The following is a 27,607-nucleotide window of genomic DNA, read 5'->3' on the forward strand; positions in this document are numbered from 1 at the left end:
TAAACCCTCCCTTTCCACTTGACCCCCTCCTTTTTTACATCACTTCGACGGCTCAAATTAAAACTTATTTGGCGAACAGCCCATCTGAGTATATCCTACAAAATCCTAACCAGAATACAAAGGAGGATTACGTCTCGCTGATTCTCCTTTAAATATATTACAAATCAATTCGTATAAACTAAATGGTGAACTGGCGAACACAACCCACAAATAAATACTTGGTGTCCCTAGAAGACCATGTCACCAGTCCCTCTGAGGCGCCCCACTACAAGTTAGAGATATGATCATCACCTCAGAGCCCACATCTACTAGTATATACTACCCAAAACCTCTGAGATCAAATAAAATGGCACATATTTTGCTACTAAACAGTTACTCCCAGTCAAGGCGAGGCTGGTAACATCCTGAATACGAAAACACAAAGTGTTTTATCTTACAATAATCACTTTCACTTAAATTCTTTCTGAAACACCCAGACTATGAAAGAGGCCCTACCTAGTTTGTAACACTTATCCTTTAAAAGGGAATGTGTCGCAAATTAAACCTTTTTTTTTAAGTGTCGTTACTTATTTCTATTATATTTTTTAAGTTTTTTGCTGTATTTTTTTATTTTATTCCGTATAATAATTTGACATGTTTTCCAATGTTGGCCACCAGGGGGAGCACTTCCCAGAATTACAGAAAGGTGAATAAGGCAAAGCAACCTGACTCACAGCTGCTGTAAATGTGGGAGGGAACCTCACCCCCCCCCTCTCACAAGCCAGGTAAAGGTGTCTTCAAATTGCTAAGCAGTGTCCGGCAGCCATATTGGGTGTGATTCTGCAGCTGGAAGAAGTTATAGGACACACCAAAAGGCTAAGGCCTTATGCACACGACCGTAAAAACACCCGTTTTTTCGGGTCGTAATTACGACCCGCAATAGCGGGCCCATAGACTTCTGTTAGCCACGGGTACCTTCCCGTTTTGTCACGGGAAGGTGCCCGTGCCGTTTAAAAAATAGAACATGTTCTATTTTTTTATTTTACGGGCCGTGCTACTATACTTTATAATGGGAGCACGGCTCTGAAAAGCGGCCGGCTGCCCGTGCTCGTAATTACGAGCATGGTCGTGTGCATGAGTCCTTAGAGTATGTTCACACGCTTACTAAACAAACGGAAAACAGCTCCTGATTTTCAGCCATTTTTTAATCAAACTCGTGTTTTTTAACGGCCGTTTTTGGAGCTGTTTTTCTATAAAGTCAATGAAAAACGGCTGCAAAAACGTCCCAAGAAGTGATGTGCACTTCATTTTAGTCGGGCGTCTTTTTACGTGCCGTTTTTGGAAAACTACCACGTAAAAAACGCCCTGTCGGAACAGAACGCCCTATTTCCCATTGAAACCAATGGGCAGATGCTTGTAGGCGTTTTGCTTCATATTTTTCAGCTGAAAACATTGTGTGTGAACATACCCTTAGGGTATGTGCACACGCTAACTGCATTTACGTCTGAAATGACGGAGCTGTTTTCAAGAGAAAACAGCTCCGTCATTTCAGACGTAATTGCTCGTACTCGCGTTTTGCGAGGCGTCAATTACGGCCGTAATTTGGAGCTATTCTTCATTGAATTCAATGAAAAATGGCTCCAATTACGTCCCAAGAAGTGTCCTGCACTTCTTTGCCGAGGCTGTTATTTTACGCGCCGTCTTTTGACAGCGACGCGTAAAATTACAGGTCGTCGGCACAGTACGTCGGCAAACCCATTCAAATGAATGGGCAGATGTTTGCCGAAGTATTGGAGCCGTCTTTTCAGGCGTAAATCGAGGCGTAAAACGCCTAGTTTACGCCTGAAAATAGGTCGTGTGAACCCAGCCTTAGAATGATGAAAGTGAAGTGAATGACTTTTCAGTTGACCGGTTCACACGCCGTGTATTTGACATGTTTTTTTTTTTGCACATTTTACGTGCAAGAAAACACATAAAAAAAACTCTTGATTACACTTGATTTTGCGTGTTTGGGGGATTTGTGTGTGTGTGTGTGTGTGTGTGTGGGGGGGGGGGGTGCACGCCGCTGATTCTTCAAAACAGCTGATAAGTGGCTATGAAGTATCAGCGGCGCCCGTGCACACTCCGCTCTGCCACACACACACGGGAAAAGTCTTGAAGGGGTCGTCCAGGAAAACATGGAGCCGCACCTGTCCTCAGGTCGTGTGTGGTATTACAGCTCTGTCCTATTCACTTCAATGGAGGTGAACTGCAATACCAGACACAACCTGAGGACAGGTGCAGCGCTGTGTCTCCAATCCGGACACCCCTTCTGTCCTGACGGGGGAGGCGGGTGTCAGAGCCACCCACCGCCATCACTGCAGACAGAACCACACAACTACGGCATGAGGGCAGGGCTTGTCCTGAGTGCACTCTCTTGTTATGGACAGATTTATAGTCACATGAACCCCGTCTGATGAATCGGTAACCGTTTGGTTAACCGATGAATCATGTGTTTGGGGATGTGACTAATGAACCTCTCAGTCTCAGCACAACTAGAGAGATTTATCGTTCAGGGGTCTGGGAAAGCTGGGTGACCACCATTACTCCTACTGGAGTGTGTTTGGGGATGTGACTAATGAACCTCTCACACTCCAGTGGGAGGGGTAATGGTGGTCACCCAGCTTTCCCAGACCCCTGAACGGTAAATCTCTCTAGTTGTGCTGAGACTGTTTGGGAATGTGACTAATGAACCTCTCAGTCTCAGACCAATTAGAGAGATTTATCGTTCAAGGGTCTGGGAAAGCTGGGTGATCACCATTACCCCTCCTACTGGAGTGTGTTTGGGGATGTGACTAATGAACCTCTCACACTCCAGTGGGAGGGGTAATGGTGGTCACCCAGCTTTCCCAGACCCCTGAACGATAAATCTCTCTAATTGTGCTGAGACTGAGAGGTTCATTAGTCACATCCCCAAACAGTCTCAGCACAACTAGAGAGATTTATCGTTCAGGGCTTTCCCAGTACAGTTGCATCATGTGTCCTTCACACAAGGGGAGGGGGCCATTGGGGGGGGGCATCGGGGGGGGGGGGGGCGTTGGGGAGGGGGGCATCGGGTGGGGGGGGCCCGTCGGGGTCACGAGAGCGGCGGTCTGTGAGATAGAGAGTGGGACATGCAGACACACAGACCTTACCTGCAGTACAGCTGGTCTTCAAGATGGCGCCTGCTCTCTCCCTGCAAACAGCTGCTCTGCTCTGTGTGACTCTGACCTGTGTCTGCGCAGTACAGAGCCAGAGAGCAAAGTCAATGGAATGGCTCCCGTTCATTGACTCCTATGCACTGTAGCTGCCGTATTCCATCTCTGTATGTATCGTTAATCGACACATACAGAGATGAAAAACAAAATGGCAGCCCCCATAGTGAAGTAAAAGTTAGAAAAAATAAAAAAGTAAAACACAAACACACAAATAAATAACATTTCTTTTAATAACATACTAAAAGCAATATTATATAAAAAAAATTTTTTCGCGACACCCGTCCTTTAATCGAAGGCCCCCAGGAAATGTACTTTTTATAAACAAATACTAACTCCTCATACCCCTGATCATACTTTAGTTTCTCACAGTTCAAGATTTATTGCAGCCTTGGAAAAGAATTCACAACCTTTACAATGGAAAACATTTCCTCATTACTGGCCGAACCTAAATTTACATTGACATGTGCCGGACTACAAGAGAATGCTTTCAAAGTATTAGCTAGATGGCATATTACCCCATCTAAACTACATAAAATTGATCACACATGCCCAGATTAGTACATGTTGGAAATGTAAAATGATGTGGATACCTACTTTCACAGATGATGGACATGTCCCCTGGTCCAAACACTCTGATCAGCTGTGGTGAATGTTCTAATCTAGATGATAATCTGTGATGCTTTGCTATCCTGCACACTAGAGTTTTATTTTTTGGTTACAAAATCCTTGGTTAGACCTCACCTTGATGCAACCAGTGTGCTACTTTCTGCCTCTATAATGTCCCTGTCCCATCCATTAATATCCCCGTAAATAGTCAAGGCGGATCACACCTGCAGATTAGAAGAACTCGCTCACTGGGAAAACAAAAACCATGGCAAATTTTCAAATATCTGTTTCCCATTGGAATGATTCCATTGGTTCCCCATGACTAGCTATCCTTCTATCTCAGACACCTAAAGCTGACGTCTACGAAGCAGAGAAGATATATGCGTTCAAGTGCCATCTCATCTTCCCCAGTTAACTGGCCGGAAATGTGGCGGGGGTTATGCACATATGCTCTGAAGTGGGCGATTGTGTGAAGTTTTGTGGGTGGTCCTGGGCAGAGCTTTAAACGGTCTCTCAAATGGGAACTCAGAGTTTTGGAGGTATGCCCCAATCACCGTAAGGAGTCTCGCAGCTGGACTGGCAGGGATGCCAAGTAGAATAAAGAGCGTCAGATTTAAAGAGGCAATGCATGAAAGTCAATGCTAGTTATAGGTGTGTTACCTAGTTTAGTTTGTGCTGTATTTCCTTTAAACTTGATCTTTACTGTTATAACTCGGCTTTCCTGACTATTCTCTTAGATTCCTTCCAGTACCGCACACCGGATACTGCCTTACCACCGTTACCTGAACCTTGGCTAGTCTGATTTCACTGATGTGTACTCCATAGTCCCGCATACCCAAACTTACCTGATCCCTCTAAGGCTGGGTTCACACTGAGTTTTTTGCAGGCGGAAAATCTGCCTCAAGATTTTCCTCTGTCTGCACAGCGATTTTCGGGGCGTTTTTCACTGCGTTTTTCGCCGGTGGCCATTGAGCGCAGCGGGCATAAAATGCTGCGAAATACGCTTTCTCTGCTTCCCATTGATGTCAATGGGAGGTCAGAGGTGTAAACGGCCAAAGATAGGGCATGTCCCTTCTTTTTTCCGTGAGCCGGTTTTTCAGCTCGCGGGAAAAAAAACACACTCCGCCTCCCATTGAAATAAATGGGAGGCATTTTCTGCCGTTTTTTGGCACATTTTGCGGTGCGGTTTCCGCGTCAAAAAACTAGTCAAACAACTCTGTGTGAACCCAGCCTTAGGGTATGTTCATACGGCTTATTTTAGGCCGTTTTGGGGCCATAAATAGCCCAAAAAAATCGAAACCAGAACGCCTCTAAACATCTGTTCATTGATTTCAATGGGAAAAATGACATTCTGTTCTGACGGGGCGTTTTTTGAAAAACAGGCGTGTAAAAAAACGCCCCCGCGAAGAGCAGGTGCATGTCAATTCTTGCGCCGTTTTTGGAGCCGTGTTTCATTGACTCTATAGAAAAATGGCTCCAAAAACGTCCGTTAAAAAAACGCTGCGAAAAATGAGACTTTGAATAAAAAATGGCTGAAAATCAGTAGCTGTTTTTCCTTGAAAACCGCTCCGTATTTTCAGAAGATATTTGCTAAGCGTGTGAACATACCCTTATAGACTCCTGGCCTACTTAACTATGCTCCTGAGACCACTTCTCTGCTTGTAACCCTTTTAGGCTAATTCTAGTGACTTTTACCTTTGTTTTTCACCATAGCAACCATCCTCCAACTATTCCCATTTGGTTTGCTTCCACTCCTGCGAGACCCTACCCAGGGAATCAATCAATTGACCAGCTAGAGCACCGTAGTCCTTAACCACAGTAGTGGAAAAGGTTGTGCTAAAGGTCTGTTGTGCTGTGTGCTAAATTCTTTCCCTGGCTATCGCAGAACCAGATCATTATAATCCTTATTTAAGACAATGAAGGCTAAATTACATATCTGTATTATAGACTTGCAGCAACCCACAGGGAATGCGGTTTCACGCAGTGGGACAGCTGACAGTCAAGACGTTGGGAGTAGTAGTCCTCATCACGGTATGGTCACGGTGCTCACGGTGGGGGGGGGCCGTCTCCACTAGACCTCCCACACTCCTATGGCTGGAACAGTGATAAGGGGGTTGCACTTAAATAATGGTGGTAGCTGTGGTCCCCTGGGGCACACACTGTATAAATGTCTCCGGGCTGGTGGAAGGTGTTTCCCAAATCTTACATTTTCTCTTGACTGTTCTCTGATGCAATTTCTCAAATAGCGATTCCTCTGGTATCAGTTCCCAACTGAGGGGTGCACAAATATCTTGTATTTTCTGCAGTTCCTACTAGCGAGTTGCAGATAGGCACTTTTCTGCAAATCTTTAAATATGTAGAATCATATAAAACATTAACCATTTATCCACTAGCAGCGCCCTAATGGGACACCACATACTTATACATTGGAAATATGGTTCCTGAATTAGAAGAAAAAGGGAAATATCGACGGTCTGCGTTGCAAATTTGCTGTTATCAGCTTTCTAATATAGTACGTGTTTCATTCCCTAACCATTTTAGGATGTCTACTTTCTGTCAGTGAGTGGAAACATTATTGGTTTGATTTAGAGAAAATGGTTTGTTCAATTCAACTTTTGCTAAACCACAAAAGATTTTGCCGCCAGGAATTAGGATGCATTGTGCAAATCAATTTGCCAGGTTCAAGAACAGCCTTGAAGAATTTAACAGAATAATAGATTAATTTATTCTCCTATTGTAATCTATGGACTGGAGATTCTAGCAAAAGGATTTATTCAGCTTGACTGAAAACTAGAGATACGTAAGTTTACATGTTCAAATTGATTTTGTATCATAATATAATAGTTAAGCTTTTGCATAATAATTTATTAGAAATCATGTAACCAGTGTTGCTAGCTTTTTAATTGAAAATGCCCCCCTTTTATTAAACATTTTCATTTATTTATAGGAATAAATAGAACTCAATGGCTGATGAAAACTTTTTTTTTTTTTTTTTTTTACATATTTAGAAGGATCCAAATCACTTGTCCGTTAGAAATATCTTTTAAGAAGTGAATTAGTAGACAGACCGGTCAGGAGGTTTTTCATTTCATGATTTATACTGCAACATAATCTGCTAATAAATTTATGTTATATAAGAAATTGAAGATTGCAGTATGAAATGACAACTGACGGAATATTGAGAGGAGGCAGTATATTAAAATGTGCATCAGTACTTTGTTATATGATTATAGAAATACAAAGATTTATCATATGTATTGTAAGATGTATCATATTTACAGGATGGCAAAATGGGAACACACAAGGTATGATAAATTTGTCGCGACTCACTAGACATTTTTCTCTTCCGTATGTGTCACCTTATAGCTGGCGTACATTTACACTAATATTTTTGGGGAAAAAATGCTTTTTGACTCCTCTTAGCCAAGCTCCTTTTACTAGACGCTTGAAAACTTTTAAAGTAGGTGTAAAAAGTGTGCATTACACTACAGATTTCATGCACGCTATGTGTTTTTTACAATAGTGTAGATGCTCTTTAAAACTCTTAAAACAAATAATAACTGACATATACCGAACAAGTGAAAGCGTGAAGGACACTTTTGCCATATGTCTGGCTAATAGAAAACTATGAGCATATTATACATATATATCTTGTGAATAATTTTAGATGTATACATCTAAGAGTCCAAATGCATTTCCTTGTATCCTATATTATGTGGCCCTGGAAATCTCTGCTTGCCCTGCTTTCGCTTGCAGAATTTTTATTTTTTTTTTTATAAATGTGACCGAGTGTAGTGAGCTGTAATCCAAGGCACAGCCGCCATGGAAGTGTACGGCGCTGTGCCTGGTAAACACTGAAGAGTCTGTGGCAATGAACGCTGTGACCCCTTCAGTCAGCTGACCAGTGGGAGTGCCGGGATTCGACCCCGACCAATCTGATATCGATGGATAGGCCATCAATCAAAAATGCCTGGACAATCTCTTTAAGTCTTAGGGTATGTTTACACGGAGTGTTTTCAGCTGTTTTTCGGGCCGTAAACGTCCCGAAAAACGGTTGAAAAATCGGAAGCAGAACACCTCCAAACATCTGCCCATTGATTTCAATGGGAAATACGACGTTCTGTTCTGACGGGGCGTTTTTTTACACCTCGTTTTGAAAAAACGGCACGTAAAAAGACATCAGAGAAAAAGAAGTGTATGTCAACAAATGTGCTGTAAAAAAAGAATCCTTCTTACCTTGCTCATCAAGCAGTATATTATCTGGTTTGATATCCCTATAAAAATAAAAATACACACTTCAGCAATTATATCGATTGCATTAACTTTCAAAATATTAATAATTTTGTATAAGATTTCTTGTGAATACACATAAAGACTTTCAGATTAATGTGTCAGATAAGGCTCATATTGTTTCATGGCAGAGAATGACAAAAATATAACTCACTATGCTGGTAGCCCTACCATATTCCCTGTAAGAGAAGGAGCAGCATGCGTTGCCACTAAAGCAACCCAAAATATTTCTTCCCACTGTGACCCCTGTTGAAATGTAGCCTTACGTTAGAAAACTGTACCAATAATGCACTGCAAAAAAATTTTGTTTTACAAATACAATATACATATATATTGTATACAGTAAAAAAAAAAAAAAAAAAAGGACCATTCAAGCCAGGTCCCATTTGCCGCATCTGGTCCAACTTAAACTATATATTTTATATACACTGTAGATATATATAATATATATATACATATATACACACACACTGTAGATATATGTATAAATATATATATATACACACACACACACACACACACACACACACACACACACACTGTATCTGTGTATATATATATATATATATATATATATATATATATATATATATATATATATATATTTGAAAGAAAGAGCTATGTAAGCTAAAATAAATAAGATTTAATTTTTTACTTAGGCCCCATGCACACGACTGTAAAAATCATCCGTAATTGCGGTCCGCAATTACGGGCACATTCACTTCTATTGACTGCGGACACCTTCCCATATATTTACGGGAAGGTGTCCGGGACGTAGAAGTGTACCGCAAAAGATAGGACATGTCCGTTCTTTTGCTTTTTACGGCCCGTGCTCCCATATTTTGTATGGGAGCACGGGCCGAAAATCCGGGTGGCTGTTGCGGTCCGTGATTACGGGCACATAATGGGAATGCTGCAAGAATTTATTCCTAATATATATATATATATATATATATATATATATATATACATACATACATACATACACACATATGCACACGCTGTCTACTGTAGCTATGATCTCCCTATGATCTCCCTATACCCATCAAAAGCCTTGGGACTTTTATTACCTTTATATATTACTTATATAATTCTTGCTTTCTTGTCAATTCAGCAAATTTGAAATAAAACCCTTAATAACTTAAACAATATATAAATCATAGAGTTTACACCTATAATCTATGGACATATACCTGCACTCCTGGTGTCAAATCTCATGGGATAACATACGCAACCCCCAGAAATACCATAAATAAAGACAAGCATACAAATAGTTGGAAATAAAAGGCCATGGTGTTTATTATGGGTAGCAAATATATTAATAAATCTTTATAATCAACTTGAATAACTGAGTAATTAAATAAATAATGTCCAATACTGAAACGTCCAATAAATAAGCACTTGTCCTCACAGCATTAGCTGTGCGACAACCCACGAACAAACACAGCGACAGGGATTCTGTCCATGAAAAAAGTGGATTGTGGGCGGGGCTTCTTCAAACGGCTTCCTCTTCAGACGAACTGCTGATCGGACCAGACAGCGAGGCCTTTTATACTTCAGGGTTTCCCGCCGCTCAGCTGCTCAAACCAATCCCTGGACTGTTGCCAACATCTGCCTGGTCATGAGGTCAAACCTGAGGAAACTTCCAGAACAAGGTAAATACCAAAACACACCCCACAGAAGGGGTGTGGGAAGATACCAAGACACAAATAGGGGGAAAAGCAGAATATAGAACAAACAAGAGAACAGAATAAGGGAAAAGAAGGATAGAAAAAGGGGGAAAACAGGGGGGATGCGAAGTGATCCCATGTGTCCCCCACGCTATGCGCTCTAAAGGGGGGCCTCTCATGGGATAACATACGCAACCCCCAGAAATACCATAAATATAGACAAGCATACCAATAGTTGGAAACAAAAGTCCGTGGTGTTTATTATGGGTAGCAAATATATTAATAAATCTTTATAATCAACTTGAATAACTGAGTAATTAAATAAATAATGTCAAATACTGAAATGTCCAATAAATAAGCACTTGTCCACACAGAATTAGCTGTGCGACAACCCACCAGCCAGAGTAGCCATAAGCTGCTACGCTCCTCCCCCCCCCCCCAACACCAACAGCCTCTTCTATAATATTTTGAAGGCCCAGATTAAAAATATCCAGGCCAATCTCAGAGAGATGGACCCGATCATCTCTATACAGACCAGCAACATAGCCTTCCAGATCCACGTGATGGAAGGAGATACCATGAAAAGAAGACATGAACTTCATCATGCCTCTATTCAACCGTTTACGGATTTTATCTAAAAAAAGAGGACTCGGCACATGACCAAGCCAAACGAGGAACTATCTCCGAAAAACATAATACTGCATTAGGAAAAAGCCCATCAAAAAAACAAAAAGGACCTCTTCATTGCAGCCAACAATTGAACCGTGGGAACACGGCCCACATCATTACCTCCTGCATGAATGATAACAACGTCCGGCGCTTGCCAAAGTAAACATTTCTCCTGAAAACTATCCTCCAGCTGACTCCATTTCAAACCCCATATACCTGCCCAAAAAAACTTTACAGGTATTACAATCAAATGATAGGTTCTCACTGTATGTCCTGGAAACTGCACATCTATGGGCCCAGAATATAAAGGAATGGCCTAAAATCCAGACCACTAACTTCTTAGAACCTATAAAATAATCAAGAACTAATTAAATTGGGTCGAACATATAATTTAAATCTATCTGAACGCCATCTACCAATCCGCTTAATGACTGATTCTGAAAGACCCAAACTCGCCTCCTCAGTAGCAGCACCAATTCTAAAAGAATGAGAAGAGAATTTAAAGTCATCAAGGTGTAAAAACAATAAAAATTTCTCCAAAACACTATTCAACTGATAAACAGTAACCGGTGAACGATCCAAATGTGAAAATAACGAAACCGAACTACAATTTAGAAAAAGTGAGATTGAGCTATGATCCACCTGTATATCTGTAAAACATAAACCAGCCAAGCTGGTTCTATTGATAGGCACCAGCTCACTAACCCGGAAGGCTCCAAAGAAAGCTTTCAAAAATAAATAATACCATTAAGATTTTGAAGGAAAGACAACCACATGTTTAAATCCTCCTTCAAAACCCTAGTAAGCCTAATATGAGCAAAAGGGGACTTCAGACCCCTAGTGGACATATATAAATGTCTGGAAAAAATACGCCCCATTGGGATCACCCTAGAAGCAAACCCTAAATTACCCAACAGCGACTGTATGTCCTTTAATAAAACTTTACGCAAAGATAACATACGCAATAACATGGCACACATTTTCTGAATTTTATCAATAGGTAATCTAAATTCCATAGCAACCGTATCTACTGCAATACCCAAAAACTCTAAAGTAGTACAAGGATAAACCATTTTCTCCAGAGCTAAAGGAATACCAAAATAAGAAATTATAGATTCAAACTTTTGTAATAAAACCAAACAATCAGGAGCATCACATCGACCAATAAAAAGAAAATAATATAAATAGTGTAATATGCCACCTGCAGAATCATGAACAACAACCCATACAAGGAAGGAAGTAAAGGATTCAAAATAAAATCATGATAACGTAAAACCCATAGGTAAAGCCTTATCAAAATAATAACAACCATCAAACTGAAAACCTAACGAATTAAAACCAACATTACAAACAGGCAACAAACGAAAAGCGGATTTGATGTCCGCTTTAGCAAGCAAGGCACCCATACCAAAACTGCGCAAGAGGGACAAAGCTTGGTCAAAGGATGCGTACATGACGGAGGCATCAGACTTATCCACAGAATCATTTAATGATGACTTCTTCGGATAAGAGAGATGATGAATTAATCTGAAACTACTAACCTCTTTCTTTGGAACTAAACCCAAAGGAGATCTAAAATTGTCAAATGGAGGGGAGGAAAAAGGACCCTCAATCCTGCCATCAGACAATTCCTTCTGCATCTTAATACGTACAATCCCTTTATTAAAATTAACCAGAGCCAGTAAACTCTGGCACAAAAAATCCATTAGTAAAACCATTATACAATAGCTCAGCCCTTTCGGTTTGGATACACCTCTAGCCAAGGTAACATGTTTATTAAATTCACTGGCCTCAGCGCTCTTGGAAACCGAGTCTTTGGTACTAGGTTGCTGCTGAGCTGTCTGATTGGCCTTCTTGAAGCATCGCACCATGGGATGTGATACCGCACAATGCGAACATTCATGTCGGTAGCGACTATTTTGATTCCATTTACATTGAGCTTCATTGAAGGCAAAACAGACACCTTTACGAAAATTAGCAGTCTGGCCAGAAGCCAACTGTTTTGAACCACTAGCCTTTTGAGGGATCATCAGGTTAATCCATAAACCAACGTCCTTTTGCTCCCATTTAACATTGAGGTGGACAGCCAATTTCTGACGGAACAACTGGTCATATGAACAGGCAAAACCACCGAAGTTCCTAAACGCTTCCAGCACTATATCCAAATGCTGGAATAAACCACAACATTTCTCAGGACATCTCTCGCCCAAGATAGAAGAATAAACACAAAATGCCTGTAACCAATTATTAAAGGTTTTAGGAATATTAGATCTTTTTTTATCGTCATCCTTCTCATCCTTGTTTTCCATTTTTAATCTCTTTATACAAAGGCAATAACGAAAAAATATCCACATAATCTCCTTTATAAATTTTATCCTTCACACTGGAAGATAAATGAAAACCCAGTGGGGATATATCACACATCAAAGTCTCCTTAAAACAAATTTCAGCTACACCAGGGGCAGCATTAACACTAGGAGCTTTTACCACATCAGTACTTTGTACATTCTCCCTCCCGGAACAACCAGGAATAACCCATGCCTCAGAGGCTAAACTTGAATTTACTCCAGCAGCTGTAGGGACAATAAGATTCCCTACAGCAGGAGAAACAGAATTCAAACCAATATTGCTAGACATACTAGCAAAACACTTAAAGAAATTAAACATGCCTGACAAAACATCAGGCTCAGGGACTACATTATTAGAAAACATTTGCCCGACAGGCACATTCAAATTGCTCTCACCCATCGACGGCCCTGGCTCACTGCGGTCCTCCGCTGGCTCCTCTGCTTGCCCAGGGTGCTGGAGGGTGAAGCTGACCTCTGCTCTTCTCCTGCTCCGGAATGCTGGGGGAGTATAAAACCTCGGATGCTTCCGCAATCTCTTCTGCGGCCTCTGTCCCAGCCGGCCGACATCATCAATGTGCGCAGCATTGTCCTCAACGAACGTCGGCGCCGTCACGTCACCTTCTGCCCTCGGAGCGCCAGAAACAGCTAGAAGTGGCGCTGGTCCCTTCAGAAGACATCTCCGCAGCCACTCCTCACCGCCATTCTGTTCTGCTTTCCTCAGGAGGTCATTCAACAGCTGGTTGTCATGCTGCGGGTTAGTGGACCGACTAGGCTATACCGCCGTAGTGGGGAGGCAGCTGGCCAAACAACAGGAAGCCCCAGCAATACAATGTCCCGCACAAGGGTACCTGGATAGTCCTGACAGTGGCCGCAGCTCTGGCACAGATGGAGATGGGTGCAGCAGATAACGCCAAACGTGGCGGATGACACAGGTGCCGCAGGTTGTGCCCGACGTGGCGGATTCCTCCGGACGTTGCAGATGACACAGGACGTGGCGGATTCCTCCGGACGTGGCAGATGACACAGGACGTGGCGGATTCCTCCAGACGTGGCACGACTAGATACTAAAGGCACAGCACGGGAAACAGGAACAGGGAACAAGGCACGGGTAACAACTGGAACGGGAAACACTAAAGGGACCATTTGCAAGACAGACTGGGAAAACTAACAACGCTCAGGCAAGGATTAGAAGGCCTGGGGCCTTCTTATAGACCAGGAAATCGTGGCAGTTGATGATGATGATTTCCTATTTGACTTCCTACGGGACACAGCAGAACGGAGCAGAAGTGAGCGCTTGCGTCTCCTAGGAAGGAGATGGGGACCAGCGCTCACGGATCCATGGCTGCGGGGGTCGGGAGGTGAGTAAACCTGACGGCCCGCGGCCATGGACGCTACACTTGTCCATCGTCCTGCAGGTCCGGTCAGCTTCTTCAAATGGCTTCCTCTTCAGACGAACTGCTGATCGGATCAGACAGCGAGGCCTTCTATACTCCAGGATTTCCCTCCGTTCAGCTGCTCAAACCAATCCCTGGACGGTTTCCAACATCTGCCTGGTCACGAGGTCAAACCTGAGGAAACTTCCAGAACAAGGTAAATACCAAAACACACCCCACAGAAGGGGTGTGGGAATATACCAAGACACAAATAGGGGGAAAAGCAGAATATAGAACAGACAAGAGAACAGAATAAGGGAAAAGTAGGATAGAAAAAAAGGGAAACCAGGGGGGCGCGAAGTGATCCCATGTGTCCCCCACACTATGAGCTCTAAAGGGGGGCCTCTCAACTTCACACATATAAAGAATGCCAGAGACTTACCAACAACCATATCACATGCATTATAAATATACAATAGTATCAAAACACTTAAAAAAAAATTCTTCCCTAAAACTTCCCATTCATCACTCATAGCCTCCCTTACCCTATCCCCATTTCATATATTTTTTGATCGCTGTCAAAGTTACGCAAAATGGAAATAAAAACATGAAACATGAAGCTGGGAGGTACATAAAACATTAGGGAATTCCAAAAATAGCAATTCCACAATATTTTGTTCTTAAAAGAGTCTCTAAACAGAGCACGGCCCCGTCTAACGATGGGCTGGCATGAAAGCCACAGGGAATATATCTTATCAGCAATTTTGTTATTCTAGGGAATTGCTGGTTATGTCATTTCATAATATTTTAAAGCAATATTTAGAAAATAATTGTCACAGATATGGTGGCAAAATCTACCGCAAATCCTGTGGCAATATTCGCATTTTTGCAATCCTCTGCAAAAATCCAGTAGAAATCTTTAGCATAAACAGTACTAAATCCTGTATATTCAAAAATACACATCATTCTCTTTAAATCCGCATGGATTCCGCATGGAATCAGCGCTGTTCCTATAAAACAGCGGTGAGCCCGCCAAACTGGGTTTAGTGTTGGGAAAGAGCTAGGAGTGATCTGAACTGCATACTGTGAAGAGAAGAGAGAAGAGTAGGGTGGCTTTTGAGGAAGTGAGCATCTTGCCAATTTCGTTGCTGCGGTGGACCGGGTTAGGGAAGCGTTGAGTCTGAGTAAAGGACAAAAACTGAGGCGTCATACAAGGACTGGTGAGAACCGGGCTAGGTTGTATTTGTGCTAGAGCCTGCAGCTGCAGCATGGTACAGGAGAGCAAACAGTGGTTAGAGAGGTATCCCACGAAGTGAAGAGAGCTAGCAAGGCGGTTAGAGGGGGAACGTAGAGGAGACGTTCAGGAAACTCAAGTAAAGAGAGAGCCTGCTGTATCCAGCAAAAAGGAAAGGACTTAAAAAATAGTCGGTTCTCATACAATTGGTCTATAAGGGTCTTCTTAGTTAGCAGCCAGCCACCACCAACTACAAAAGTAGCGATAGGCACAAACCACGCAGACACAGCCACCATCTTTCCCTTGCACTGAGTGAGATGCGCCTTTGGCACTAACTCTGCCGGTTACATAGAAAAACAAGCCAGCCATCTTGCCAACGTGCCCCATTAATAGTAGTAACCACGTGCCGTATCTCCCACACATGGTAGAATGTATAGAATATTTGTGGCCGAATCAACCATCAGCAACAGCAAACAAACTGTATATAATGTTAAGCCAAAAGTTAAAGTGGATATGCTAACATCCTGCTTCATTTCATCTGTTTCCATGGCCTGCGGAGGCATCATCACCACATCATCATCACCACCTCACCCACCCTCACCTTACACAAAGATTTTCACAATGTTCAACATTTAATTTTCCTTTTGGACAAGCTTTCCTTTTTCTCTTGTGAATTATATCTTGTATGGTTGGTTCCTGCACTGCTGAAAAAGACTGTGGTAATAACTGTGCGTAGGTAAACGTGTTTCTTGTTGTGTTTTTTTCCCACAGTTGGGGAATTGTAACCACTTAGTGACCAGCCTATTTTAGGCCTTAATGACCACGTTATTATTTTTTTCCAAAGTTTTCTATTCAATTTTATCCAAATATATATAACCATACAACAAGCTATATTTTTTGTGGGACAAGTTGTATTTTTTAATAGCACCATTTTGGGGTACATATAATTTATTAACTTTTATTACCGTTTTGGGGGGGGGGGGTGGAATAGAAAAAAACCCCGCAATTTCGCCACACTTTTATTGCGTCCTAAATTGAAGCCATTTATGTGTGGTATAAATAACATAATAACTTTATTCAGCGGGTCGTTACGATTGCGACAATACCAAAAATTGATATAGTTCTCTTATGTTTTACTACTTTTACACAGTAAAAATGCTTTTTTTCATAATTATTTGTTTTTGTGTCGCCATATTTTAAGAGCCGTTACTTCCTTATTATTCCGCCGATGCAGCTGTATGAAGGCTATTTTTTTGCGGGACGACTTGTAGTTTTTATTGGTACTATTTTGGAGTACATGCAAGTTTTTGATCACTTTTAATCAAATGTTTTTGAAGTGCGGGTTGAATAATGTAATAGCTTTATAGTCAAGGTTGTTACGAACGCAGCGATACCAAATATGTGTAATTTTTTATCATTTTTTGGGAGGGTTTATAATAAAGCATTTTGTAAGGGGAAAAAGTAGTTTTTTTTATTTTTTTTGCTTGGGATTTTTATTTATTATAACTTTTTTTTTTAGTCCCACTAGAGGACTTTAATATGCGATTATTTGATCGCTTTTATAATACAGTGCGATACTTCTGTATTGCAGTGTATTATGACTGTCAGTGTAAGGCCTGATTCACACGAGCGCTGCACACCTCGGACGTGAAAAATTGCAGTTTTTCACGCCCGAGGTGCATCCGTTCTCAGCGCTGCGGGACGCGATGTCACGCATCCCCCATAGTTGAGAGTCTATGGAGGGATTCGTGATGCGTGAAAAGATAGGACATGTCCTATTTTCTCACGGACCCTTCACACGGTCCGTTGAAACAACGGCTTTGTGAACGGCCACATTGAATAACGTAGGTCCGTGGGACGGCCGCTGTTTCAACGGCCGTCCCACGGACGTTTAACGCGTTCGTGTGAATTAGGCCTAAAAGTGACACGCATCTGTTAGGCCATTAATTAGAGGCAGACCTGGGAGCCTTTGATCGCATCACGGGTGTGCCGGTGCGGTGAGAGAGGGAGGCCCCTCCCTCTAAAACCACTCAGATGGGGCGGTCGCTATTAACCACCGCATCTGAAGGGTTAAACGGGCGGGATCTATGTTGATTTCAATCCCGCTCCCTCTAGCAGGTCTGCTCCCAGCCCTCAGCTACCAGAGGTAGCTGCGAGCAGGGAGCTTTAACTGCTCCCAGCCACTGAGTTTTATTCGATGCAGCGCCGTAAAAAGACTACTGCATCAGTATAAAGCCCATTAGTAGCCGCCGTAAAAACACCTATGGGCGGTCACTAACAGTTTAAGTAGGCATAGCAACTATTGTATTTAAAACTGCAACCGTGCAAAAACATATAAAAAAAGCGCATGTAAATACAAACGTTTTTGCTTGTCTAGCAATGGTGCAAGAATCGGTTTGTATCTACTTGCATGCACCTATGCATGTAAAGAGGGTAAACTAAAAACCCCAATTCACAGACTAAAGACTGTATACATATCCTTTTGTAAATAGTTGCTTGTCACTACTAGAGTATGTTCACACAGCGTGGATACGCTGGGTAAAGGCACACAGTGTTATCCAGCCTAGTTCCCGACCAATTTGTGGTGCAGTTTTTCGGCTGGAATGTCCGTTGCAGAAAACGGCACTTTAAAAAAAAGAAGTTCATGCTTGGGGACGCGTCGCTCTGACGTTCTGCAGTCGTGCCTCCTGGGATGACGTTTCATCCCATGTGACTGATGCAGCCTGTGATTGGCTGCAGCAGTCACATGGGATGAAACGTCATCCCTGGAGGCCGGGCTGGATGCAAAAACAGAAAGTTCTGGGTAAGTATAATCTTTTTTGTTTTTGTTCGGAGTTCTATTTTTGCTGTGGAATCGCAGCTTTTACAGCGAAAAAATCACAACATGTGCTATTTTTTGTGGGTTTTACATCCCATTGAATTCAATGGGGAAAACCCGCAACAGAAAACCAGCGATTCCGCAGCATAAATTGACAAGCTACAGATTGAAAACCGCACCGCAGGTCAATTTCTGAACAGTTTTTCGGCTGATTTTTTTTGACAGGTTGTTCAAATCTCATCTACTTTGCTGCTACTGTAATATGCTGTGGATTTTCCGCAATAAAATCGGTTGTGGAAAATCTGCAGTATTTACGCTACGTGTGAACCCGGCCTCAAAAAGGACTGCACAGCTGCTGAGAGACTGTTCAAGCATCTGATTGTGGCATGGCAGCCATCATAAATTTCTCGGCCCCATAGAATAGATTGGTCAGGAACCTTTGGACACACTCTCATCCTATTATCCTGGTCTGATGGTAAACAGAGAAATATAAAATGCCTCATGTTCCCGTCTCAGCTTATTTATTCTATCAGGAGATTTTTAACCTGTCTCACACTGTACATAAAGTAAAATGGAGGATGAACTGCACAATATCTGTATAGAGTAATCATGTCTGTGCTGCTGGCCTGAGTGGTGTGACAAGGGAGAAGTCATTAACTTATGCCTATGGCCAGTTTTAGGATTCTGTATGATAGCTGTAAGGGTCCATTCAGACGTTGTGGTTGAGGTGCGGTTAAAACCGCAGCTAAAAACTGCATGCTTTTCTACCACGATTTGCTATGTTTTTCAATGCATTGTGGTGTACCGCAATGAAAAATGCACCAATTTGCCAGTAAAAAAGCATTCGCTTTTAACTGCACCTTAACCGCATCGTCTGAATGGACCGTTAGGCTGAGTTCACACGGGACGGATATGCTGCATAAAAGCCCGCAGCGTATCCGTCCTGTGCACCGCAGGGAATTCCGGGCGAAAAACTGCAGTTTTTCGACCAGAATGTCCGCTGAGGAAAACTGCAGCACCAGTCAGCATGCTAGCATGCCGGCCTCCTGGGATGATGTTTCATCCCAGGAGTCAGTTGCAGCAGCCTGTGATTGGCTGCAGAGGTTACATGGGTTGAAATGTCATCCCATCAGGCCTCACTGGAGGAAGGAACACAGACTTCTGGGTAAGACTCAGGCTCCTTTTTTTATGAGTTGTGTTTTTTGTGGTGGGATCGCTGTGAACCCGCCGCAAAAAATGCAACAACTGCTATTTGTTGCGGGATTTACCTCCCATTGATTTCAATGGGGAATTCCCGTAACAAATAAGCAGCATTTACGCAAATACAATTGACATACAGCAAGTTAAAATTTCCTCACCGCAGGTCAATTTCTGAGCGTTTTTTTCTGCTCAGTATTTACGCGGCGTATAAATGAGATTTGTTCAATTTCAAACGCTTTGCTGTTACTGTATTCTGCTGCGTTTTTTCCGTCCGCAATTCCGGCTGAAAAAAACGCAGCAAATCCGCTACGTGTGGACAAGCCCTTGCTGTAATAGAAATACTGAAGATAGACTCTATACTAAACACAGAAGGCTAGAACAGACCATGGGCATAAATAAATAACGATTGAATACCTCCCAACTTTCAAGTATCGCAAAAAGGGACAACCGATGCGGCGCGCATAGCGCGATTCCTGCCCATACACACCCAGTTCAGCCCACACAGTATCATGATCCCATAGTGCCTCACCACAGTATAATGCCCCCCTATAGCTGCCGCCCCACAGAGTATACCACCACCATAGTGCCTCCCACATAGTATAATACCAAATAGCTGCCTCCACACAGTATAATATGTATGGGGCAGTATAAAACTGCCCCATACAAAGTAATGCCTCCATAAGTGCCCCATACAGTATAAAGCCAGTACAGATGCCCCCATAAAGTATAATGTCCACACAGATGGCCGCCATACAGTATAATGCCCACACAAATTCCCCCATACAGTACAATGCCCAATAGCTACCCACATACAGCATAATGCCCCAATACAGTATAATGCCCTCATAGCTGCCCCATACAATATAATGCCCCATAGCTACCCCCATACAGCATAATGCCCCCACAGCTGCCCCCATACAGCATAATGCCCCCACAGCTGCCCCCATACAGTATAATGCCCCATAGCTGCCCCATACAATATAATGAAAACCCCAGCAAGAGCATCAGCAACGCTAAGGCCGGGGATTCCGCTCCTGGAGGGTGCCCCTGACATCAATACAGTGATTGGAGGAGTCCAATAACTCACCGGTCTTGGCGTTTGATCCTGGATTGCACACGGATCCTCGTTGTGGCGTTTCAAACGAATCACTGGTTTTTATTCATGGCATGTCCTGAATAAGAACGAGTAATTCATTTGAAACGCGTAGGCTCATTGCATCCACCACTCTGTGCTCGGTGGAACTTTAAGAATCCAATTTTACATAGACGGTGACGTCAGGGGCTCCTCCTGGAGCGGAAAACCCGGCCTCACAATCGCATACCAGGGCATATAGCACATCCATGCGATTTAGAAGGCATAAAGTTATAAAATTAGGATAACTCCAGGGACTGATATATTAAGGGTATCAAAGGGCATTAATTGTAGAGATAAATAAATTGTAGAAATAAATATGTGTGTGTACATATATAACTGTGCTCAAAGGTTTACATAGCCTTTAAAGGGGTTATCCGGGTTGTGATTTTTTTCTTTTGTTTTGGCTGGAAATTAAATAAATAAGAAAAAAAATGCTTTCCTCGGCAATCCAGAGCTGACACACCAGTGGCACGATCGGTGGTTGTGTACATATATATAGCGGTCATTTGTTGTCATGTGTTGAATACTGGTGGCGCTTGCTAAGGGGGCATTATTCTGTATGGGAGCAGCTATGGGGGCATTATACTGTATGTGGGCAGCTATAGGGCATAATACTGTATGTGGGCAGCAATAGGACATTATACTGTGTAGGGAGTTCTATGGGGGCATTACATTGTGGTGAGGCACTATGGGAGAATGATACTGTGTGTGGGGCACAATAGGGCATTATACTATGTGCGGGCAGCTATGGGGGCATTATATTGTGGGGAGCATGATACTGCATGGACTGGGTGTGTATGGGCGGTTTTAGAGGCATCGCTTAACAGGGAAAAAATGTTCCCCTCTTGGCAATACTTGAAGTTGGGTGGTATGTGTGTTGCATTTCTGGCATTGTGCCAGAAATACGATCAGCACTAATAATAAGACAGCATCGTATACTTTTATTAAGGGACAGTTAACAATGTTATATAAGTAACAGTAAGGTAACAATAGGTGCAGCATATTCCTGCAGTATATACAAAGCCTACTGCCGGCCAGTAGAGACTGTGAAGTTGTACATATGATCTGCCTTTAAGATCCACTTGAGTAGACTTACAAGACATTACCTTGAATAAATAGGCTAATTACATCACTTTTCAACTAATGTCCTGATCATATACACAGACAGGCTGCAATACGATGCTTCACAATGAATGGACTAGTCCACTCAAGTGAAACTAATGATCACCTGAGCAGCCTCTGAATATTAACAGCTTCAGTGCCAGGGCACTGAGCGATCAACAATAATAGCACGGTTTTCACTTTACTTTTTGTTTCTTAGGGACTAAAAAGCTACCTTGAAACAGAGGCATAGCTAGATTCTCCTGCACCTGGGACAAAGATTCATTTTGGCGCCCCCCCCAACTTATTTTCCGACATCTCCTTTGCCCTCGCAATGTTTGCTTTCTCTACTAATCAATGATATAACTCAACCATAAAACCATTTCTACATTTTACAAGCAATATACGGTACTTAACATAATAATAAATGAGAAGAAAATGAATTAAAGAGGCCACACACAGCCCCCTTGTAGATAGCGCCTCACACAGCTCCCCCTTGTAGATAGTGCCACACACAGCTCCCCCTTGTAGATAGCGCCACACACAGCTCCCCCTTGTAGATAGCGCCACACACAGCTCCCCCTTGTAGATAGCGCCACACACAGCTCCCCCTTGTAGATAGCGCCACACACAGCTCCCCCTTGTAGATAGCGCCACACACAGCCCCCCTTGTAGATAGTGCCACACACAGCCCCCCTTGTAGATAGTGCCACACACAGCCCCCCTTGTAGATAGTGCCACACACAGCCCCCCTTGTAGATAGTGCCATACACAGCCCCCCTTGTAGATAGTGCCACACACAGCCCCCCTTGTAGATAGTGCCACACACCGCCCCCCTTGTAGATAGTGCCACACACCGCCCCCCTTGTAGATAGTGCCACACACCGCCCCCCTTGTAGATAGTGCCACACACCGCCCCCTTGTAGATAGTGCCACACACAGCCCCCCTTGTAGATAGTGAGACACACAGCCCCCTTTGTATATCGTCCCACACAGCCACCCTTGTAGATGGTGCCACACCCACCTATGTAGCTGGTGCCACACAGCCCCCCCCCCCCTTGTCGATGGTGCCACACAACTTGTAGAAACAAATTTAAAAAAAATACTTACCTTGCTCTGTTCCCTGCTCCATGCTGAGGCAGGACCCTTGCATATGCCGGCGTGATCCAGTGACACCATCACGCCGGCCTGCGCTGGGACTCCGTCCCAGTGTCTTCTAGTCTGCAGGCCTAATGTGAAAAACCTACACAAACCTCGACCAAAGCAATGGCATGAAAAGGGGTCCCTTATTACAAGTAGACAACCAAAAGCGAACAAAAAAGGGACATAGCCCTAAGAATAATAGTCAACTATATAATATAGAAAAATGAACAATCTTTATTAAGAAAAAATATACAACAATAATCACAGAATATAAAACACGAATGGACCAGATAAGGAGATAAAAACAGTGCGGTCAGATGAAAAAGACCAAAAACATACAGAGTCAGCCAACCTAGGGAAGTCAAAAAACCACTCAAATAACCCACAGGGAAATGATCGTATAAGTGGAATGGCAATGCCCAAACATCAGATAAATATGAGTGGGCTATAGAGAATCTCTGCACAAAATCAGGGCAAGGTAGACCTGTAGTAGTGTGTGGAAAGACAGAGAATCATGCAACAAACCAGGATGTACACATACCCTGAGACATAGTGGGGAGCGGCACAGACGACCCAAAGGGAAGGATGAAAAATGCCTCGACGCGCGTTTCGCCAAGCAGACCGGCTTCGTCAGGAGGCTGAGTGACCTAAAACTAGGGGGGCTTATATGGGAATGAAAAATGGTTGCCCTCAGCTGTGGCGGACGCAAATCGGCGCTGGACACGCCCACCGAGCGACACACACATCCCGGGATGCGCCGCACGTCAGATGACTAGGCGCCGCATGATGACCTCAACCGAGAGTCACCATGACAACGTAGGACGCTAAGCGGCACTCCCGGATGTGGATCGCACGGCGCATGCGCACTCCAGCGTCTGTGCACGCACCACAGCAGGGGAACCAAAATAGCAAAAACAAGATACGCAAAAGAATGACAGGAGTGGGACGAATGTGGTGAATGGCCCAAAAGGGTACAGATATCCAGTAGATCATAACACGTACATGAGTATCAATCACTATAATACATTAATAATTCTATACAGCGCATATATAATCATATATACAATTATGTTAATAACGATACATAAAAATGAATAAAAATAAAGAACACAGTGTATAATAATGTGCAACGATACAAATAAATAAATAAATATTTATATATATAATGTGATTCTAGACATAAGATGTTTACCAACATAATTGTAAGAAATATATATATAAAAGAGTAAAGAAAAACATGTGCAACAACAATAAACAAGTGCATAATAATAATACATAAATACAATAAAAATACTAAGCAAAAATAATAAGTACATAATGATAAATAAATATTAAATAAAAAAAAAAAAATAAAAAAATAAATAAAAATAAATATGAAAAATGAAAAATAATAATAATAAAAAAGTGACAGCAAGTAAGATGACCCAAAAATTATTATATAATATTATGTAATAGGGGCATGAGATATAGTGGATACTAAAGTGAGTAAGTGAAGAATAAAGTGCTAAAAACCAAAACAAAAATGCATGTATAAAATATAAAAATATAATGCTACAGTATGATACATAAAGTGCAAAAATCATAAAATAAATATAAAAAAATATATAATATATATGAAATAAATAGAAAGTAAAAATAATAAAGAATGAAAAATAAATAAAATAGGGACAAATAAACAATATATAAAGATAATTACACCCAATAATATATAAAGTAAAATACATTTTATATAGATATATTAAGAATACAAAAGAATTTTTTATATACAATAAATGCATAAAATAAAAGAAATAATAATTCAAACAAATGACAAATCATAATATCGAATTTAAACGCTATATAGAATGAAGGTAATGAACCATTACCTTCATTCTATATAGCGTTTAAATTCGATATTATGATTTGTCATTTGTTTGAATTATTATTTCTTTTATTTTATGCATTTATTGTATATAAAAAATTATTTTGTATTCTTAATATATCTATATAAAATGTATTTTACTTTATATATTATTGGGTGTAATTATCTTTATATATTGTTTATTTGTCCCTATTTTATTTATTTTTCATTCTTTATTATTTTTACTTTCTATTTATTTCATATATATTATATATTTTTTTATATTTATTTTATGATTTTTGCACTTTATGTATCATACTGTAGCATTATATTTTTATATTTTATACATGCATTTTTGTTTTGGTTTTTAGCACTTTATTCTTCACTTACTCACTTTAGTATCCACTATATCTCATGCCCCTATTACATAATATTATATAATAATTTTTGGGTCATCTTACTTGCTGTCACTTTTTTATTATTATTATTTTTCATTTTTCATATTTATTTTTATTTTTTTTATTTTTTTATTTTTATTTTTTATTTAATATTTATTTATCATTATGTACTTATTATTTTTGCTTAGTATTTTTATTGTATTTATGTATTATTATTATGCACTTGTTTATTGTTGTTGCACATGTTTTTCTTTACTCTTTTATATATATATTTCTTACAATTATGTTGGTAAACATCTTATGTCTAGAATCACATTATATATATAAATATTTATTTATTTATTTGTATCGTTGCACATTATTATACACTGTGTTCTTTATTTTTATTCATTTTTATGTATCGTTATTAACATAATTGTATATATGATTATATATGCGCTGTATAGAATTATTAATGTATTATAGTGATTGATACTCATGTACGTGTTATGATCTACTGGATATCTGTACCCTTTTGGGCCATTCACCACATTCGTCCCACTCCTGTCATTCTTTTGCGTATCTTGTTTTTGCTATTTTGGTTCCCCTGCTGTGGTGCGTGCACAGACGCTGGAGTGCGCATGCGCCGTGCGATCCACATCCGGGAGTGCCGCTTAGCGTCCTACGTTGTCATGGTGACTCTCGGTTGAGGTCATCATGCGGCGCCTAGTCATCTGACGTGCGGCGCATCCCGGGATGTGTGTGTCGCTCGGTGGGCGTGTCCAGCGCCGATTTGCGTCCGCCACAGCTGAGGGCAACCATTTTTCATTCCCATATAAGCCCCCCTAGTTTTAGGTCACTCAGCCTCCTGACGAAGCCGGTCTGCTTGGCGAAACGCGCGTCGAGGCATTTTTCATCCTTCCCTTTGGGTCGTCTGTGCCGCTCCCCACTATGTCTCAGGGTATGTGTACATCCTGGTTTGTTGCATGATTCTCTGTCTTTCCACACACTACTACAGGTCTACCTTGCCCTGATTTTGTGCAGAGATTCTCTATAGCCCACTCATATTTATCTGATGTTTGGGCATTGCCATTCCACTTATACGATCATTTCCCTGTGGGTTATTTGAGTGGTTTTTTGACTTCCCTAGGTTGGCTGACTCTGTATGTTTTTGGTCTTTTTCATCTGACCGCACTGTTTTTATCTCCTTATCTGGTCCATTCGTGTTTTATATTCTGTGATTATTGTTGTATATTTTTTCTTAATAAAGATTGTTCATTTTTCTATATTATATAGTTGACTATTATTCTTAGGGCTATGTCCCTTTTTTGTTCGCTTTTGGTTGTCTGCAGGCCTAATGTGGCCTGTAGCCTAGTGATTGCGCAGCAGGGAGCTGCTCCGCCATAGTATTTAATTGTATCTGCGTCCTGAGGATGCAGATACAATTGAATGTGGCAGTCTCTAGCACCGGGCCCCGTAGCAGCAGGGGGCCCTGAGAAAATCGGACCGCCGCAGAGAAGCCGTATCAAAACATCTGATCGCTGCTGATAGGCACCCTGTATGGCGGGCGGCTGCAAAAGCGATCAGCTGTAGCAGGGTTGCCGACCTCCACTTCAGACATTTCTGGACAGCGGAGCTAATAATCACGGACAGACCAAAATTTTTACGGACACATTACAAAATCAAGAGTAAAGGGGATTTACACTGGGCGATTATCGGGCAGACTAGCGTTAATAGAACGCTTGTTGCCGATAATTGCCCTGTGTAAACAGGGCAGCGATCAGCAGATGAACGAGCTCGATCATCTGCTGTTTGTATAGTTTTAAAAAAGTTAAATATTATCGTCGTCAGCATCACGGTTTGCTGCCGACATGATAATGTATGGGGATGAGCGATCAGAGCAACGACCGCTCGTCCCTATCCATAGAAGCGTGGGACAGGAGCAAACGAGCGCGTATCAACCATGTTTCGTTGATTGGCGCTCGCTGCACCGGCCGATTATCGGCCGGTGTAAAGGGGCCTTAAGTGATAATAAAGAGCATAAGTAACACCTTTTTACAAGTGATCACATGAGTGGGATAGTAAAAATGAGTACGGGCACAACTCAAGTTGAATTAAAACATGATTATAGTAATACAATTGAAATATTAATAATACAAAAAAAATAATAATTATGCCGTCCTTTGAACTAGGGACCTTTCACATGTAAGGCAAATCACTACACTACAGAGACCGTGATATTCAGCATTTCTTGACAGTGTGAGGCCGGATTCACACGAGCGTGTGCGTTTTGCGCGTGCAAAAAATGCGGCGTTTTGTGTGCGCAAAAGGTCCATAACAGCTCCGTGTGTCATCACCATATGATACGTGGCTGCGTGATTTTCGCGCAGCCGCCATCATTATGACACTCTGCATGTTTGTAAACGGAAAAGCACGTGCTGCTTTTCTGTTTTCATTCATAGTTTTGACTACTTTATCGCGCATCACGCGTGGCACACGGAAGTGCGTTCGTGTGCCGTGCGCGGTTTTCATGCACCGTGTGCGTGATGCGCGATACAGTAGTCAAAACTATGAATGAAAACAGAAAC

At 41.8% G+C, this 27,607-nt stretch overlaps 1 protein-coding gene across 3 annotated transcripts in view; it reads right to left on the reverse strand.

The window, feature by feature from the left end:
• STK32A (serine/threonine kinase 32A) overlaps nt 1-27,607 on the reverse strand; it is a 224,000-nt gene that overhangs the window by 62,221 nt on the left and 134,172 nt on the right. For all 3 annotated transcript variants that reach the window (XM_075860026.1, XM_075860027.1, XM_075860028.1), the window contains exon 6: nt 8,058-8,095. In XM_075860026.1, the coding sequence (XP_075716141.1) occupies nt 8,058-8,095 (38 nt within the window). The remainder of the gene's footprint in view (nt 1-8,057; nt 8,096-27,607) is intronic.

The sequence above is a fragment of the Rhinoderma darwinii genome, chromosome 3, assembly GCF_050947455.1.
Source record: "Rhinoderma darwinii isolate aRhiDar2 chromosome 3, aRhiDar2.hap1, whole genome shotgun sequence".
Classification (NCBI taxonomy): Eukaryota; Metazoa; Chordata; class Amphibia; order Anura; family Rhinodermatidae; genus Rhinoderma; species Rhinoderma darwinii.